Here is a 17255-nt window from a genome sequence, read left to right as displayed (position 1 = left end):
TTCATCCAAATCTATTCAGAACTTTTCCAAATATCTTGTTCACAAACACACGAACACACACACAGACCGACACGATTGAATGCATTACTCCCTGGCGTGAGTAATTACGTAGTATTGAAATGTGAGTACATATACTAGTTACGTGGTATTGAAATATGGGTACATCTACTAGTTATGTAGTATTGAAATGTGAGTACAAACGGACACACAAAACATACAATAAAGGGAGCGGGAGACAAGATGGGGAGAGAGAGGGAAGCACACAAGTACAACAGCAGAGAACAGGGACATCGGGAGATCTGTGGGAGGGAGAGGGCTTGGGGGGAGGAGGCATGGGAAGGCCAGGGGTGGGGGGGTGGGAGAGGTAAAAAACACATGGACTCTGCTATAACTGTGCGCACAGGTACTCGTGTACCTGTGTGCACAGGCCCTTGGTATTGCCTTGGGGGTGTGCCATTGGTACTTGCAGAGAGGCTGAGACCACCCCCTCTCATCTCTCTGCCTCTCACGCTCTCCAAAACATCTTCTCGGAACTCTCTACCCCTGGTAAAATGTTTTGGTGCAAGTTGTGTATTGATATTGATGTGCAATGATGTCATGATATAATCTGTTACACACAAGAAGAATATCTCGCAAGCAGTGTATGCACTTTTGAGCTTGGTGTATTTTTGGCTGCATAAGGAATGCAGTATAAATAGTTGTTATATACAGTTATTAAATAATTACTTTGTAGTAATTTCCAGAATTATTGTGCATGCTTTTGTTTGTCTTAATTTGCTTATTTCTTTATTATCCTCATACTTCTTGAAAAAAAAAAATACAGGGAGATATATTGTATTTGGCTCCATCTGCCCTCCATAACCTGGCCCCATCCTACCTGGCTGACCTCCTCTCCAGACACACTCCCACCCGCAACCTCCGCTCTGCTGGTACCAACCTCCTGACCCCCCCCCCCCCCCCCCCCCATCCAGACCAAATTCAGATCCTGGGGGGACAGGGCCTTCTCCATCGCTGCTCCCACCCTCTGGAACTCACTACCTCACACCATCAGAGACTCCTCCTCACTCACCACATTCAAAACATCACTCAAGACCCACCCGTTCAACACTGCATTCAACATTTAACCCACAGCATTTAACCCCTGACTATCTCTTCTCCTTCTCCCTCCTTCTTGCTTTGATTATTTACCTATTGATTTTTGTCTTTTTGCACTTGTTTTTTGTACTCTGTCAAAGCGTCTTTGGGCTTCTTGAAAAGCGCTATATAAAATAAATGTATTATTATTATTATTATTATAACTTCCAGGAAATAAGTCGGTATTTCAAAAAAAGTGAATCTGGGGGTGAATTAACAGGGGTAGAAAGATCAAGGTTTTGAATGGGGGACGATAAGAGATGGTGGTGAACAGCTGTTTTAAAGACCTGGAGGGAGAAGTGGGATTGAAGAGAGTGAGGGAGTTTGTTCCAGAGGTGGGAGTAAAGAGGAATGAAGTAGTGAAGGTGAGCAGAGAGTCTTGATTTTGGCAATTTCAACAGAAGAGGGTTGCAGGCAGATCTTGTGCGACCTGTAGGAATATTTGCGGGATTGGGGGACAGAGCCCAGAGAGAGCTGGGGGTGCAAGGCCGGAGAGGAGTCTGTAGAAGACAGAAGGACCACCAACCTGCCTGCGGTGAGTAAGTGAAAGGCCCTCGGAGTTAGCTTCATCGCGGGAGATTCCAATGATTCTGAAAGCTTTGGTTTCAACAGCGTGAAGACGAGCTAGGTGTGAGGCAGGAGCACCGGCCCAGAGGGGAGAACAGTATTCCATTGACTTGTATGTAGTGAGGAGCTCAGGTGTGCCAAGGAAGGACATCGCACGATAGAGGATGCCCAGTCGGCGACTGGCTTTGGAGGCCACCTTGGAAATGTGGTTTTCCCAGGAAAGATCATGGCAGATAGTGAGACCCAAAAGCTTGAGTGACAGAATTTCTTGGAGAGGATTGTTCAGAAAGTAGATAGGAGGGTTGTCCAGTCGGTCTTTTCTGAGAGACAATGTAAGGATAATCAGAATGCCACATTGCAATGGAGTTTTTGTATCATACGAACATAATACAGGGTCTTTCAAAAGAAACAGTGCAGTAGAACCTTAACACCTCTTGTACACAAAGAATAGTCTTTCAGAGAAAGGTATTTATTGTCAAACACAGCAAAGACATGGCGGGTATCTCATTTGAGCGAGTCAATGATATCTGCAAGTAACCAAGCAGACATTTTAATTTAAAGATTAACAAACACATGAAACATAAGTATTTTGTTCAGTGCACTGTTACTTTAGAAACACCCTGAAGGAAGTTGTTAGCAGCTTCGGAACACCAGGATTATTGAATTGTGTGGGCTGAAAAAGCTTATAATGTTGAGATATTTAATGATGTAAAATATTTTTGCAGATCTGTGACAACAGGCAGTGGAAGTATCCGAGTTACTGTGTCTTCAAGAGTTTCCAATGCCTGCAGAAAGCAAACACCGGTCGAGATTTGGTGAGATTGATATTGACAAGCGTTGCTTTTGAAATGTAAACGAAACGGTGCAGAGAAAGACCACGTAGCCCAATCATACCTTTGCAGCACCTGCCTCCACAAACCATCACATCCTACAAGACCACAGTGGTTGGTCAAGGTTTTACCAATGTCAAGAATGTTCTCAAAGTTGTTCTCTGAAATGAGACTATTTAAAATATTCTGATTCATTTTAATCCTCGAGGATATTAAGTCATTTCTTTAACTGGATGCATGTTTTTCTGGATTTTTTTTCCCCTTTTAATTATTCGACCCTTGTTTGATTTTATTTTTCCCTCCACCAACCACCCACTCCACTTGTTCTTGCTTTGGGCAGCACCATTTCCTGGGGGTGCGGCTATGTCTCTGATGCATTGCCCGCTGTAGGTTAGAGCAGGAAGTGATCATTTGGCCAGTGTGGCGCTAGTAGTTCGCCTGCCTTTCTCAAAGGACACCATGCGATTTTTATGTCCACCAACTAATGCTGGCAGATGAGATGTCAGGTTAAGGTCCATCTGACGGATAGCAAACACACAGGTGCCTCGCCCTGCCTGTGAAACACCAGGATGACCGTTTATAGCTGGGCAAAGATTCAAACCCAGGCTAGACAGCACAGAGGTGAAGTAGTGATTATCAATTATTCGGTGTCATTTGGTTTGTTGATCATTCACACCTATAATTAATTATTTGTTTATAATCACCTTATGTTGTACTCATTACCTTCCATTATGAAATTAGGCTCCAAACGAGCCTATAATTGAGCGTCATATCTGATGCATTGCCCGCTGTAGGTTAGTACGGCCTGTCTACGCTGTGGCGTAATGTCCCACAGCATCTGGAATTCTGCAGGAGGGATGCAATACCATTCTTCCATGAGAAAGTCAATCAACTCACACCTGTTTGATGCTGGTGGAAAATGCTGTCTCAGGCGTCATTCCAGAATATCCCATAAATGCTCAATCGGATTCAGATCTGGTGCCTGAGAAAGCCATGACATATGGATAACGTCAGTGTCATGCTCATCAAACCATTGGGCGACCACACGTGGTCTGTGGGGTCGTTGGGGATGGGGAGAGGAGGGGTGGGTGGGAAGGTGGATCTCTTATTGCATTTATGCTAGTTATAATTAACAATTATAGGCAACCAGGCCTGTGCGGCATTTTTATACGTGACCCAAAGCATGCTGGGATGTTATTTGCTCAATTAACACGTGGGCCACACTTGTGTGGAAGCCGTTGCTTGGTGTCCCTCATTTACCGAGGTGTTTCCATTTTTTTGTCCACTACCTGTATGTGAACAGAAAGGATTTCTGCTCGAACCATTGGTCATATGAGCTTACCTTATCACGAGCTCCACCATACGCACCATTTTAAACTCCCACTTGAATGTGCATGGCAATATTCTTTCCACCTCTAAAATTGATCAAAGACCTTTGAATTGAGCCTCAAATGGAACTTTTTTCCATCATCAAAAATGCTTCAGCTATTTTCACAGTAATAGTATTTGTGCTTTCTGGTATTAAACTTTCATTTTGATGTTCCGAAAGCAGGAGAAAGGTGAGTTTGAAAGAAAATATGTGGTTAGGATGGGATTCCCATTGCACAGGGTGTCCCCAAAGTAGTGTAGTAATTTGTCTGCAGGCTCACTGTACACTTGAACAATTTAATTTCTATTTGTAGAGTACAGTTCAACAATTGCAGCACGTTCCTGATTTGTCCATCTGTTCATGGTAAATCCCCAGGGTTAGAGCAGCAGTCTGGAAAAAAAAAAGGCATTGTTAGGCATTTGTATTTACAAAATATTCAAATCAAAATCACTTTTGGGACACCCAGTAGAAATGCCACAAGCTGTTTCACATTGGAACTATCATTTCTGAATATTGGTTGACATTAGGCTTGCTTACTGTTTACAAGTACATCAAAAAGTAATTACAACAAAGGCTATAACTGGAATTTTGTAAACCATAGTTCAAATTTAATGAAAAGTACAAAGGAGCCATTTATTGTTATCCAGAACCAAATGTCAGTTATTCGAAGAACAAAAGTTCATGAAATACAAGTAGTATTGCTAATTATATAATCTATTTGTTACTGCAAAGATTTGGAAAAGGATGGGGCTGAGAACATTGTCTCGGGCAGTCTAGCCTTGACAGGGAGAGGAGATGAAAGGATTTCAGTGAGAGCCACTCGTTGGCTAGGAGAGTGGAGGAAGTGAATAACCCAAGAGTGGAGTTGGCCTTCGATGCCATAGGCAGAAAGTTTGGAGAGCAAGCCGGGATGTCAGGCTGTATCGAACGCTCGACCGTCTGGAGAGACAGCCTTGATCTCATGTTTAACATTGAGGACTTCCATCCATTGTTGGGAGAGTAGAAGCAGCATATCCAAGGTGGAGTGACAAGGCCTGAATCCAATTTGATGTTATGAGATTACATCATTAGAGAAAAGGAAGGATTTTATTTCAACTGCGATGATGGATTTCATGACCTTGCTGATGATGGAAAGTAAGCAGAGAGGTCTGTAGTTAAGGGGATCATTTTTTGCACCTTTTAGGTAATGCAGTGATGTTTGCTGACTTCCAAGCAGATAGAAGATGACATAGCGCAAATGATAGGGTGAAAAGGGCAGAGAGAGGATGTGCAAGACCAGCAGAGCAGGATTTTAGGACAGGTGAGCTGATGCTGTCCTGTCCAGTTGCATAATCAAACGCATGGGTTGCTAGAACCTTCTCCACTTTCTCAGGTACAAAAGACACAGAGTCCAGCAGCAGTTGGGTACGACAGGGAAGGATGGGTACCAAGAGTGAGGGTTTGGGTTGTGGCACAATATTTGGAAGCAAACACAGAATTGAGGTATTCAGCCATTTCATGAGCGGAGTCAGTTATGGTATCATTTTAAGAGAGGAAGGGATGGAAGGGGAGCATACCTCAGAGACAGATTTAACAAGGCACTACCATGTTTTAGAGGAGGGAGACAAGATTGAAAGTTAAATCTTGAGGTTGGACAGGTGTTTTCTGGCTCTCCTGAGAGTGGACACATATTTGTTGCAGATTTCATGGAAAGGTCTGAGGTTGCCGTCAGTCCGATTTGCCTTTCACGAGGAGAATGCAAATTGTTTCAAGGCAACTGTCTCACCACAGGATTCTGTGTACCATGGGTGGGAGGATGGGTATAACTGAAAGTGAGATGAGAATTACCAGGTTGAGTTGATATCAGGGGCGGTAGTTATAGGAGATCAGTTAGTCCTGAAGTGCTGTGGCTGCTTGCAGTCTGATCCAGTTTGCCTAAGTGAACTGTCAGACTCACCAGCACTGAGGCTGTTCTCTGAGAATGGCCAGAGAGATGTTTACCTTCACAAACACATAATCAGATAAACCAATTAGAGCAGAGGAAGAGCAGGAGACATTGGCAGAGAAGTTGGTCATAACCAAAGACAGAATGGAGGATTTGCGATTGAAGTCCTTTGCGTAAGTGCCATCACTGGTGAGAGAGGTAGCAATGCCAAGCCAATTTTCATGCTGACAATTGAAATCACATCAGAGGAAGAGAGAGAGTGGGATAAATGGTTAAAAGTTAATCCATGTCATCTGAGAGAGAGATGTAGATGGAATCGTCACTGCTGGGAGGATGTTACAACACACAGACAAACATGAAGTGGGAGCGGAGGGGAAGTCGCAGCCAGAAGGTTTGGGAAGTGTAGAGCAGTACACAAAGTGAGGAATGGAATTATTGATGTATAATGCATAGGCATAGTTATACCACCATGATGGGGTTCAGGTCAATCTAACTGGTGGAGACAATAGCCAAGGAAAGACACTAAGGAATTGTAGACCTCCTGTTGGAGGAAGGATTATGTTAAACAGATGATGCCAAGTTTTTTGGCAGCAGCCTGGATTTAGAGATGTCAGGGTAGAGCAGATGCCTCAGATGTTTGAGGTCCACACAATTAGGGACAAATGAGGAGGTGCTGCTAGTCGGGTGCAGGAATGTGGAAATGAGCGAGGATAGGGTGCAGGAAGGGGGAGAAGCTGAGAGGGTGTGTGGCTGTGGTGAATCTGGGAAGATCGGCAGATCCGGCATATCAGTCGGATACCAAACATAAACTGTTCAGCCTGGTGGAGGTCGGTGCTCTGACGAGTGCTATTCTAATTTCTTTTGTTTTGTTTCTTGAAGTGAAGAAGAGTTTTTTTGGAGTGAGGAGGGGAAAGGGATTAAGCTGAGGGATCAGAAGTACCAATACCTGGGATAAACAGAGCAATTTAGAATCACGTGCGATCAAAAATGGAGGCGTAAACAACAACTTGACTAGCCCAGCCCTTCACGAGTAGGCCAGACTTTAACAGGGACACAAACTTGACAATTCAACACAAGAAGATGTGGTTTAGCACATAAACATTGGACGAAAACATGACCAGCAATGCAGGAATGAAAATAGAATAGTAAAGCACAATGTGTCTGGTCCAGGATGAACTGGAAGGAGGAAATGTCAATCCAGCATCCACGTGCAGCAAATCCTGGAACGGAAGCCTAATTTAAAGGCCATTTTAAAACATTTTTCTGGGTAATCAACTTAAGATGTGTATGAAACCTGTCTATAAGACTATTCTAATAGAGATGTTTACTGAACTACAAAGTAAGTGCTAAATGTGCTGGCTCCCCTGCCTCAGATCACATCACATCTTCACTCCCCCTGTCTCACGTCTTGCTCAGCTTTACGCTGTGGAAACTAAGACCTTTAAGATTATTGGAAATTGAATTGGATAATTGGAAGCTGAGTCTATTGGCTTATCACTTCACCATCACAGACAGGTCAGTGGTCTCTCTATCTTATACCGTCTCATGTCTGGTATTGCACCCTCTGCTCTTTCTGTGCTTTGTTCCCCTCAGGTTTCTGCAGGGCTCACACGGTCACCGTAAACCCCCTTCTAGTGAAATTACCTAAATCCAGGAGCATCGCTCACCTCCACTCATTTGTTCTTCTTTTTCCCCACCAGTGGAATCAACTTCCACATCCTCTTCAATCTTATCCTTCCCTCCAGGTTTTCAAGACAGTTGCTCACCAACATCTCAGATCATCCCCATTCCAAAAACCATGATCTTTTCTACCCTTGTTAACCCCACCCAAATCCCTCCTCCTTCCAATTTCCAGTTTTCCCTTCTTTGAGTTTTCTTCTGTATGCATCATGTCCACCCCATGCATAGTCTATATCCATCTTGTCCACTCCATGCAAGCATGTTTTGCATCCTGTTTTTGTCTGTTACTTTCAGATCCGTTCAGTGTACTCGCTCTTCCATGAGCCTCGATGATGTATCCAAAAAAATGCAATTGAATTTCAAAGCAGCAAATCACATGTTTCAATAATTAGTCATTTTATCTTGTCGGCTTTTCTGCTCATATAATCTAGCTACCTGTGTATGGAGTTATGTGACGTGCAGTTGTTGTCTGAAAATGTTTCCCTGCACTTTCAAAAATGTCACGGCTTTGTTTGGGCTTCATTTTCATGCTGAGCAGAATAAAGGGCACTTATTCACTCTACTCTCAACATCTCCTTTAGAGAAAATTGTCCTTTCAATTATCAAATATTAATGCTGGCACCTTGCTTCAAGCTGTTTGTTAATGGGTGTACGCATGTGTGTGCACATGTGAGAAGGAGAGGGAGACTGGAATGGGATGGGGGAGGTGGGTAGAGGAGGGGTGATATAGTGTAGAGAGAGAGAGCGAGAGAAAGCAAGAGAGAGCGAGAGAGAGAGAGCAAGAGAAAGCAAGAGAAAGCAAGAAAAAGCAAGAGAGAGAGAGAGCAAGATAAAGCGATAGAGAGAGAGCAAGAGAGAGAGAGGAAGCAAGAGAGAGAGCAAGAGAGAGAGAGAGAGAGAGAGAGAGAGCAAGAGAGAGAGAGAGAGCAAGAGAGAGAGAAAGCAAGAGAGAGAGAAAGAGGGAGAGCAAGAGAAAGCAAGAGAGAGAGAGAGCAAGAGAGAGAGAAAGAGGGAGAGCAACAGAAAGAAAGAGAAAGAAAGAGAAAGCAAGAGAGAGAGAGAGAGAGAGAGAGAGAGAAAGAAAGAAAGAAAGAAAGAGGGAGAGCAAGAGAAAGCAAGAGAGAGAGAGAGCAAGAGAGAGAGAAAGAGAGAGAGAAAGAGGGAGAGCAACAGAAAGAAAGAAAGAGAAAGCAAGAGAGAGAGAGAGCAAGAGAGAGAGAGAGAGAGAGAGAGAAAGAAAGAAAGAGAGAGAGAAAGAGGGAGAGCAAGAGAGAGAGAAAGAGGGAGAGCAAGAGAAAGCAAGAGAGAGAGAAAGAGGGAGAGCAACAGAAAGAAAGAGAAAGCAAGAGAGAGAGAGAGCAAGAGAGAGAGAGAGAGAGAGAGAGAGAGAGAGAGAGAGAGAGAAAGAAAGAAAGAGAGAGAGAAAGAGGGAGAGCAAGAGAGAGAGAAAGAGGGAGAGCAAGAGAGAGAGAAAGAGGGAGAGCAAGAGAGAGACATTTGACATTTCGTTCCTCTTTATTACTGGGAAGTTAGTGTACATGATGAAAAGTCATACAACACATTTCATATAAATAAGGATGGGGTTACATGAGGGCAAGGACTAGAATTTACAAATGAACTTGGAGGACACCATCAACCAAGCGGCAAAGGGATTCCTTCACGCACCATCGCTGTGAGAAGAGCGTACATTCAATGAATTCAAGCTCCAGATGTAAACGAGACGTAACTAGACCTTTGAAAATCATAAAAACATCATCATCAGATAAAAGTGGTGCACGAATGGTTTGCATTTTGTGCTTTCTTGATAAATAAATAGCAAGTTTTGCCTCCGCAAACAGATAGTTGGCTAAAATACATTCTTCTTTACACCGGTAAGAAAAATTAAAGCCAAATATAAAAACACAATGTGTGAAAACCAAGCCTAGCCCTTCAATCACACGTGATAAAACTTAAAAAAGAGGAGCCAACCTCGTACATTCAATAAAAGCATGAAAAACAGTTTCAGGGACATCACAGAAGGGACACATTTCCGAGTTGTCAGGGCATATGCGGTGAGATAAAACGTTTGAAGATAAAATATAATGTGCCAGTCGCCATTGCAGGTCCCCAGTGTGTTTGACAATGGGTGCCCTATACATGGTGAGCCATTTGATTGTTGTGGCAGCGCCAATTTGGAGCAGAGGTCTCCAGTGTGTTTGAGGTTCTGTTGGTTTACAGGGAACAAGAATTCCAACACACATGGAATAAACAGAGGATTTCTCCATTGTATTTAAAGGAATAAAGCCTTGGAAAGAAATTAAAAGTTTTGGAAAGGGGCATTGTGACAAAGAGGGGTTAGCTTCCACCAGTGGGTCCCATTTTAGCCCGGTTTGTTTAAAAAGGCGTAAAATCAGAGAGAAGATCCTCCCAATGACTCTGATAGAACGAACACCAGTAGCCACAGCAACGTCAGCTGCTGACTTCCATTTATGGAGAAAAGGGTCTCGAAAGTTTTTGACCTTAGTGCAATCAATATCAATGAATTTTTGCATAAAAGATCGGTCACTACAGACCCCTTTAAAAACTGGGTTTAAAAAGACTGGCTCATTTAAAAACATTGGGAGGGAATAATCACATGCATCACGCTGAAATTGAATCGCCTGCCATGCTTCCAGCATGCTCCTGTAGAATAGGGGGACCAAAGTGAAGTCAATGTTCTTGATGTTGATGAGAAAGAGTTGCTGGTCAAAACCAAGTTTCCCGGCTTGCCTAAGTAGGCAGTGAGCAAAAGCTTTCCACGGGACATCCGTGTACAAGAGCCGGCGTAGTGAGAGGAGGCGAAAAGCCATCACCTTACTGTTGACATCGACCAACCCCTGTCCACCTTCAGCAACGGGCAGGCTTAGCACGCCTGACCGGAGCCAGTGTTTCCCCCCCCCCAAAAAAGTCAATGAAAACACTTGAGAGTTTTTTAAGAATAAAAGCTGGGGCTTGTAGTGCCTTAAGCTTATGCCACAGCATTGATGCCGCAAGATTGTTTATTATCAGGGTGCGACCCCGATAAGAGAGCTGATTCAGTAAACCTTTCCATTTTAGAAGCCGCTGCTCAGTTTTAGTTATAAGTGTTTCCCAGTTCTTCGAGACGAAGTCCGGAGTGCCAAGAGAGACCCCGAGATAGTGTATCCCGTCTCGTGCCCACACAAGCTGGCCGGGCAAGGTTGGAGGAGGGGCGTCACTTGGCGGACCCAAGTAGAGAGCATTGCTCTTGAGCCAGTTGATTTTTGCAGAGCTTGCCGAGCTAAACTCCTGGACACAATGAACCAAGGAAGAAACATCTTCATCAGAGCGAACAATTACGCACAGGTCATCTGCGTAGGCAATTGTCTTGACCGGGTTTACTGCTGGAAGGGGGGCGAAACCAAGAAGGCACGCACGCAATCGAATAAGCAGAGGCTCAACTGAAAGGGAGTACAAAAGACCAGACAAGGGGCACCCTTGGCGAATTCCTCTACAAACAGAGAATGGCTGGCATAAAATATTATTTACTTTTAACAAGCTAAAAGTATTATTATACAATAATTTAGTGTAAGAGAAAAAAAATTCCCCGATACCAAAGCCACGTAAAACAGAAAAGAGATAAAAATGATCAATTGCATCAAAAGCTTTTTCCTGGTCGAGGAAAACCAAACCAACATTCCTTTGTTCAATGGTACAAATATCGATAATGTCGCGAACGATAAAAATACTCTCATGTATAGTCCTTTTGGGAATGCAGTAGGATTGGTCGGGGTGTACAATCTCCCCAATCACCAGCTTGAGGCGGTTTGCAAGAGCTTTGGCAAATATTTTATAGTCAGTACAAAGTAACGAGATTGGACGCCAGTTTTTCAAGTTCTGAAGGTCTCCTTTCTTGGGAATGAGGGCAAGTACAGCCCTACGACAACTGAGGGGTAGTGAGCCAGATCGCAAGCTGTCGTTTAAAAGACCAAGTAGTTCAGGACCCAAAAGGTTCCAGAAGGCCCGGTAGAGTTCCATTGGGATCCCATCTAAGCCTGACGCCTTGCCAGTGGGTAAAGTTTGCAATGCGGAAAAAAGTTCTTCCGAAGTAACTTCCACATCCAACTGTTGGCGTGCCATTTCGGACAAGGTGGGCAAAGAGGTAACCGGAGAGTCAATCATTCCATGATCAATGTTCTTGGCACGGTACAAGTCAGAGAAATATTCCTTGGCCGAACCTCTGATACATTTTTGATCATATGTCACTCTCCCTTCTTTTGTCCGAAGCGAGGTTAGTTGCTGGCTTCGTTTGGTTCAGATTTCCAATCCAAAGAAGAACTTGGAAGAGGTATCGAGAAAACACAAATTTTCCATTCGGAGCCGGACCAAAGCTCCTCTCGCTCGCTTTACACACAATTCAGCAAGAACGGCCTTTTTCTTAACCAACAAAAGATTAGTCCGTTCAGCATTAGAAGCTGAGAGGTTAGATTGTAAAGTTAAAATCTCCTTGGTAAGCAGGGATTGAAGAGCAACATCATTCTTGGTATGAAAGGACCCGTACTGCTGGCAAAACATTTTTATCTGGACTTTTGCATTGTCCCACCACTGTCCAAGGAGAGGGAAGGAAGCTTTCCGCAGGAGTAAGGTCTCCCAGAAGATTTTAAAAGCATCAATAAAACATTTGTCTTCCAGAAGACTAACATTGAATGTCCAATAGACAGCACCACGATTACAAATCGGGGAGAAAGTGCGAAACACAACCATGTGGTGATCTGAGAAACCACTCGGGACAATAGCAGTATGGGTCACAATATTTAAAAAATCACTATTAATATAAAACCGGTCTAACCTTGCGAGGGACAGACGGCCATTTAAACACCGACACCACGTATACTGGTGTGTGGATGGATTTCGAGTTCTCCAGATGTCAACAAGGGAGAAGGTTGTCAAAGTCCGAGTCAGAGGCACAATACTTGCTGGATGAGGCTCATTCCCATTGCGATCAATGGTAGAGTCCATCGTACAGTTAAAATCCCCTCCTAAACAAACAAATCCATTAAAATCAAAATGTGCAAGGGAGGTTTCTAACTGTGTGTAAAAAGCAATTCTATCCGTGCTGTCACTGGGTGCATAGACGTTCACTATCGTGTGTTTAAAACCATTAAGGGTGAAAGTGAGAGAGATTAAGTACCCTTTAATTATTTCATTAAAATCAACAATGAGATTACAGAGAGAAGGATGCAAATAGATGGCTACCCCAGCCCAAGGACACTCTAAGCTACTGAAGAACCACCTTCCTTTCATTATTCTTTCCCATTCACTCATACAGGAGGAACTACATCTGGTTTCTTGTAAGAGTAAGATATCGATGTGGTTCTGCAAAACAAGCTCCTTAACTTCAGCTTTTCGTAAATACGAGCGTCCTCCGTTTATGTTTAAAGTGGCTATAGAAAAAGCCATAGTGTGGAATTTGGGGAAGGGTATCAGTCAATTGGGTCATGATATGCCTGCAGGTGCTTCCTTGCTTTCAGAACCCATTTCCTGAGACGAAACATTTGTGGTTCAGTCAAACCAAACTGCTCGGACTGAAGGAGCAGTCGCTTTGCGGAGATGATAAAACTGTGCAGATCAGGGAAGGAATCCTGAATTTTAACATTTCTCTTACGGAAGGTGTGATGTAAAAACTTTAGGATCTCCTGGGGGGGCACAGTCGGACCACTCTCCGGTTCCTGGGATAAGCCTGGATCATTCCAGACCTCGGTGCTACCACCAGAGGCAAGCGACGACGCGCCATCAGAGTCGTAGTTTAATTGGGGATCTACATTAGTACCGTGCTCCCCCGGTGGAGCAGGTATTTCCATTTCTGCCAGGAGGGGAAAAACTATTTCCGAAACAGAACATACACTCTCTGCTTCCATCATGTCCGGGGTTGTCTGTGGCGCAGACATCTCAGACACTTCACCCTTAGCAGGGAGAGGGACCAAAACAGGTTCATTGCTGACGTCCATGGTTGTAGTATCGGCAACCACAGGGGTAGTCACAGCTACCTCTTGGAACACGACGCTACCTCCTTGTACCTCTTGGGGCACAACACTACCTCCTTGTACCTCTTTGGGCATGACACTACCTCCTTGTGCCTCTTGGGGCACAACATCACCTCCTTGTACCTCTTGGGGCACGACACCACCTTCTTGTTCGTGCTCGTGTTTGTCTTGCTCGTTATCAGGAGCGTTATTATTATCCTCCGTAGCTAACACGGCAAATCTGTTTTCCGTTTCCACGGCAGCAAACGGGGCAGCTGCTTCCAAATGGGAGCCATTTCGTTTGCCCGACGCCGCCAGTTTTTTCGGAACGCTCACCGTTACATCGTGACCATTGACGTTTGGGCGCTTGTTTCTCCGAGATTGAACGGTGATAAAACCCTCGTCATCCGCTTGAGGTCCCTTTAGTTCTGCACTCGCACTGCGGGGCTGATTATGGGAGGCGTCTGTACACTCCGCTCTAGATGTGCCACTCGTGTCTGGCTTGGGCTCCGCGACTCTAGATGTACCACTGGTGCTTGGTTTGGGTTCCAGGTGTTGAGATTCCTGGTTAGATTCCACACGTTGAGATTCGTCACCGGGAATATTTGGTTTCGGACAAGCGTTCTTTAAATGTCCCTGCTCGCCACAAATAAAGCACGTCATTGCCTCAGTAGCGATGTAAGTTTGGTAGCTGCGATCTTTGTGCTTCAAAGTCACAGCAGCACTAAGCGATTGTGCATTGTTCTTTAAAACAATATAACAGTGACGCCGGAAAGACATGATGTGTCTAACCGAAGCGCCAGAACGCAAACGTAAGGGGATCATTGAGATCCGTGACACGACCATCCCAAAACGGTTTAAAACACAGGTAACCTCCTCGCTTTTAAAAAAAGGTGGTAAATTCGAAATAATAATTTTGACGGCAGGTGTGTCCAAAGGACACACAGTAAGAAAAAGATCCGGTGCGACAGACAAGCCGGTTTCGACTGTCTGAGCAACGTATCGCTCTTCGGACAGGAAGAGCACGACACGTTGATTCATTTTCGACGCTGCGAGAATGTTTTCGAGCCCAATTTGTTCTCCGAAACCCATTACAACGTCGTCAACACTAACTCCGTCCGGCGGACAAACTATGACCCCGTTCTTTGGAGTAAGTGCCTCGTACACACTATTGTGCAAACGTACGTTTGCCATAGTGTAAAATTAACAAATGAAGTAAATTGAAAAAACAAAAACAAACCTGCCACAAGCAAAACTAGCAAGTGGAGGAAAAGGAAAAGTAATAATATGGGTGAAGTATTTAGCCAAGAAAAGGCTAAACGTATAAACACGGCAAATGGAAGAGCAGGCCCAAACCAGGGAGTCCTGAACAGGCCTGCTAATCACTTACCATGTGCGCTCTCTTTCTCTCTCCTGTCTCAACAAAGAAAGGAAACACGGGGAAAACTTCACAAACACGTACAAGGACACAAATGGAGTGAAATGGAGGATGGGAAAGGCGCCAACACAGCACAGCACTCACAGCTCCTCACACACAGCAGCCGTGATTGCCACACCCACGCACGACTCACCAACGACCAGCAGGGGGCGAGAGAGAGAGAGAGAGAGAGCAAGAGAGAGAAAGAGAAAGCAAGAGAGAGAGAGAGAGAGAGAGAGAGAGAGCAAGAGAGAGAAAGAAAGAGAGAGAGAGAGAGAGAGAGAGAGAGAGAGAGAGAGAGAGAGAGAGAGAGAGAGAGAGAGAGAGAAAGAAAGAGAGAGAAAGAGGGAGAGCAAGAGAGAGAGAAAGCAAGAGAGAGAAAGATAAAGCAAGAGAGAGAGAGAGAGAGAGAGAGAGCAAGAAAGAGAAAGAGAGAGAGAGAGAGAGAGAGAGAGAGAGAGAGAGAATAGGAAGAAAAGAGAAGAGAAAGAAAGAGGGAGAGCAAGAGGGAGAGCAAGGAAGAGGGAGAGCAGAGAGAGAGAGAGAGAGAGAGAGAGAGAGAGAGAGAGAGCAAGAGAAAGAGCGAGAGCAAGAGAAAGCGAGAGAAAGAGAGAGAGAAAGAGCGAGAGCAAGAGAAAGCAAGAGAAAGAGAAAGCGAGAGAGAGAGACAGAGACAGACAGCCACACAGCCACACAGCCTAATGCTCATTCGTCAGTTGTTGGATATGTAACTATCCCTCTCGTAATCCTCCCAGCTAACGTTGAATGTTATTCACTGATTATATGAATTGTTGATGCCAATGCACACTAAAAACAACGACCAATAATGTTGCTGTTTGCAGGTGGCACGAATCCCTTGCCAGAATGGCCAGGCTTATGCAACTGTATCCAAGAAGCAAGGAGAGAGAATTATCTTGGCTTGGTCTACTCGCTATCTCAACATCTTGCTGAGATAAGGCACTGTGGTTACTGATTTGAGGAATTGTGAAAACAACATGCATTTATTGAGCAACTCATGACTCCCACAACAGCATCATGTGAGTGAGCTGTAAACAATGGGATCCCAAGGCAACATGGAGATATTTTGTTGATTTTTCAGCATGCGTAATAAGGTTCTCACTATATTTATGCCCTGGAGACACGCAATGTCCTTTGTGCATCTCAGCACAGCTTGCATGAAAGTTTGCGAATTCACTCGATCCAATTAACAAAATTATCCTTACTTCCACTTTTATGTTTAAACGTGAAAATTAACCTCCTCTGAATGTATCATTTCATTGCATTTAGATGACTCAAACAGACCCAGTGTTATTATTAATTTATTTAAGGTTTTGTCAGATTGCATTCATCAAGAAGGTATTATTTGAAGTCCAAATTTTATTTCATTAAAATCTGTCCAAAAACCCAAATTTCTGTGGATAAATATTTGGTGATTAGTTTTGCATTACCTGCTCAATAAAAAAAGAAGCTTTTAACTTGTGTGAACTTATTACGCCCTCATTTATTCTTCATGCGGATCCTGGTTTGTGATGCTTTCAAATCCCACTTTAATTTCTAAGCTGATGGCTTTTGTATGCCGTATTCACTCAGATAATGTGAGGTAGCACTGAAAAGCTCAATCCTACATCAACAGCTTTCATTGAAGATATTACGACTCCCTTTGAAGGTTCTCAAATGCAGAATTAGGGGGGAATCGACAAACCATTTGAAGCAACAATTTTCAAATGAAAATGGAGAGTTTTACAATCGCAGGCTTAGTTGGTTGTGTGGGAATTACAAGGTCAATAAAAATTACACTGACAAATCAAACTAATATAAGAAGCAGCATATATTGCTAAGTATTTGGGAAGCAGGTGAGAGTATGAAGCTCAGTTTTGCAGACCATATATCCAAGGTGGCTTCCAAGGCCAGCTGCAGACTTGGCATCCTCCATTGGACTGTCCTTTCTTAATTCTGATCTCTCACAACCTGCAAGGCCTTTGTCCACAATTCAATGGAATACTGCTTTTCCATATGAGCTGATGCCTGTGCTTCCCACCTTTCTCTCCACCTCTCTCTCTCTCTCTCTCTCTCTCTCTCTCTGATGCTGAAGAATCTAAAGTTCTTGCCATCATTGGCACTGCCCAAGGTTTACTGCCTTCCCATCGCAGACAGGTGTGCAACCTCTCTGTTTTCTGCTGCTGTTATTCTGGTCTTGCTCGCTCTGCTCTTTCAACCCCGCGACCCTCCGACCCTCCGTAGTTCCTGAAATATACATCTGTTCTTCCAGAAACCCCCCACTTGTTAAACTCCCAACTCTCAGACTTACTGTTCACCTACACTCTTTTGTTCCTCT

At 44.0% G+C, this 17255-nt stretch overlaps 1 protein-coding gene across 3 annotated transcripts in view; it reads left to right on the top strand.

Annotated features, from left to right (window-relative positions):
• The window catches only part of ACRBP (acrosin binding protein), a 79721-nt gene extending 63322 nt beyond the window's left edge, over positions 1 to 16399 (top strand). For 2 of the 3 annotated variants that reach the window (XM_078779468.1, XM_068119207.2), the window contains 2 exons: positions 2427 to 2516; positions 15763 to 16399. In XM_078779468.1, coding sequence (XP_078635594.1) covers positions 2427 to 2516; positions 15763 to 15876 — 204 coding nt within the window. In that variant the 3' untranslated portion in view covers positions 15877 to 16399. Of the gene's footprint in view, positions 1 to 2426; positions 2517 to 7524; positions 8060 to 15762 lie in introns of those variants that run through there. The other variant, XM_068119209.2, reaches the window with a different exon arrangement.
• Positions 16400 to 17255: the final 856 nt, after the last annotated feature.

This window comes from Myxine glutinosa, chromosome 6, assembly GCF_964187855.1.
Source record: "Myxine glutinosa chromosome 6, kmMyxGlut1.1, whole genome shotgun sequence".
In the NCBI taxonomy this organism is placed as follows: Eukaryota; Metazoa; Chordata; class Myxini; order Myxiniformes; family Myxinidae; genus Myxine; species Myxine glutinosa.
This window is presented reverse-complemented; position numbering and strand designations above follow the sequence as displayed.